Raw genomic sequence first — 2,500 nt, 5'->3', positions numbered from 1 at the left:
TTGATATGAAATATATTTGTTCAAAAACACGTTTTACTCTAAAACGGTGAGAAAATCAAAGCCATAAATCTAAACAAATTGTGTTCAAATTTGAGCCTGATATCTAAAAAAAATGATCTTTCAGTGAGATTGTGTTCGGCTGCAGTACCAAACGCTTCCACTAGAGGAAATTCGTCTCACATTCATTTCCAATGCGCTCGTTGTTGACCACGAGGAGCACAAGTCTGACTGTTTATTTCAGGACCATTTAACCAGTTTGAATCATGTCCATTATTTTATCATTTTTGTGTGTGAGTGTGTGTTCACTCAGCAAGTGCCAAAACTTTTACCAAGTTTCGTACCAAAAAAAAAAAAAAAAAAAAGTGTTCAAAACTGCCAGAAGAGCAGCTGAGGGAAACACTGCTGTACCTGATCGATTGTGTTGGTGTCAGTGGAGAATCGGTTCAGGATGTTCCCCAGCGGCGTTGTCTCGAACAGCCTGAGGAGAAACACAGAACAGCTCATGCATTTGGTTTCAGTCAGCATGAGCTGTGATGGCAGCCCTGAACTCACACACACACACACACACACACCCACCTCATGGGCGCGAGCACAATGATGCGGAGGAGGCTGCAGTGAAGCTCTCTGGACACTCGTAAACCCGTCCACTCGACCGCCAGAGACGTGACGAGACACAGGACGATCCCCAGAACACACAACACACTGAACACCTGCAGGTACAGCGAGTGCTGGAACACACACTCCTGAACGGAAGATGGGAAACATGATTAACATACACTCAAAACACACAATCATTCTTAAAGTTAACATCTTGATTGTATTCATTATTTTGATTTTACTATTGATATTACTGTTGAGCTTGCATTCATTTTATGTTTGTTTTTGTTCTGTAAGGTGTCCTTGGGTGTCTTGAAAGGCGACAACAAATAAAATGTATTATTATTATTATTATTAAAGCGGTATTTTACTAATAACTGAAGACGCTCAAAAGTTCGGGAATGGTACGAATTATTAATATGTTTGAAAGAAGTCTCTTCTGCTTCCCAAGGCTGCATTTACTGTATTTGATCAAAAATACAGTACAAATAGTATAAAATAGCTGTTTTCTATGGAAGCTGGTTTCTGTCACAGAATAAAAAAATAAAAAGGTAATTGCAACCTTTTTATATCGCAATTCTGACTTTATATCCCAACTGCGTGTTAACAGAATTATGAGATATAAACATGCAATTCTGGGAAGAAGAAAAATTGCAATTACGTTAATTTAACGTTAAGGTTAGTTAAGAAAAAAAGAAAGTCAATCTTTGTAATTTGCCAACTCTGTAAGACTACTTTAAAATACAACAGCAGTACGACAGCTATGCACAACCACCTACGACTGAAACATCCAACAACGAAGGCAAATGTTAGTGAGACGCACACCACGAAGCAAACAAGCATTAGTGAATTCTGTAAATGCCCGATTACAGAGAGGAGAAGACAGATAATAACAGATTTACTCGTGGAATTTACAGTGAAGGATATAAGACCACTCTCTGCAGTTTCAGGAGAGGGATTCAGGGAACTTCTTTGAACCCAGTTACACCGTTCCATTGAATGCTACACTCTGGAAAGAAATTGGCCACAAATACGACTCTCTAAAAGCGGACATTGCGTCTGAAATGAAAGGCAAGAACATCTCCCTCACTACTGATCTCTGGACTTCTTGCACCATGGATCCATATATAACAATAACGGCTCACTACAGCAATGAACTATGAGAGATGAAATCAAGGGTGTTAGGCACCACTATCATGCCAGGGAGACACACTGCTGTCAACATTGAACAGAAGCTCACAGAAACCATTAATGAGTGGGAGTTATGCATATTCTGCACAGTTCATGACAACGCAAACAATATGAACTTGGCCATGGAAATCTGTGAGGCCTTGCCCCTCTACATTGGTTGCAGCGGACACATGTTACAGCTTGCAGTTAAGGCAGGTTTGGATTTACCTGTGCTATCGAAGGCCATTGACGCTGCCAGGAAGCGGTAAGTAATGTCCAGTATCGAAAAACTCTGGCAATAAAGTCATCTTGCTGGGATCTGATTAAACAGCTGCTTCCCATACTGAGTCCGCTGGCTAAGGCGACAACAATCATGTGTGGAGAGCTGCACGTTGGCCTGTCCTTTCTATATCCAGTGCTTATCAATCTGACAGAAAACACTGTCTCTTCTCACCCGGCCCAGCGTGGGTGATCTCACAGCCACTCAGGCATTCAAAGAGACAGTTCGGAAACAGCTGGTTATGCGGTTTAAACTGGACTCTGAAACCGTAGCCAAATCTCTACCTATTTGCGCGTACATGCTAGGGCTATCACTTTTGTGAAAAAATCCTGTTCAATTTTTGAGACATAAGTGTTCATTGAATCCATTGTAAAATAGATTTTCCATGTCTAAAGACATTTCCATTTTTAACGCCAAATTTGGGCAAATCCACGGACAACTAACAGACATTAG

The 2,500-nt window shown here is 40.8% G+C and overlaps 1 protein-coding gene across 1 annotated transcript in view; it reads right to left on the bottom strand.

The window, feature by feature from the left end:
- The window catches only part of LOC309492030 (ATP-binding cassette sub-family C member 8-like), a gene marked incomplete at its 5' end in the record, with an annotated part of 15,026 nt that extends 14,283 nt beyond the window's left edge, over positions 1-743 (bottom strand). The window contains 2 exons of the mRNA XM_082191041.1: positions 409-478; positions 577-743. Coding sequence (XP_082047167.1) covers positions 409-478; positions 577-743 — 237 coding nt within the window. The remainder of the gene's footprint in view (positions 1-408; positions 479-576) is intronic.
- Positions 744-2,500: the final 1,757 nt, after the last annotated feature.

Source organism: Leuciscus leuciscus (assembly GCF_965113295.1).
Source record: "Leuciscus leuciscus genome assembly, contig: HAP1_SCAFFOLD_857, whole genome shotgun sequence".
In the NCBI taxonomy this organism is placed as follows: Eukaryota; Metazoa; Chordata; class Actinopteri; order Cypriniformes; family Leuciscidae; genus Leuciscus; species Leuciscus leuciscus.
This window is presented reverse-complemented; position numbering and strand designations above follow the sequence as displayed.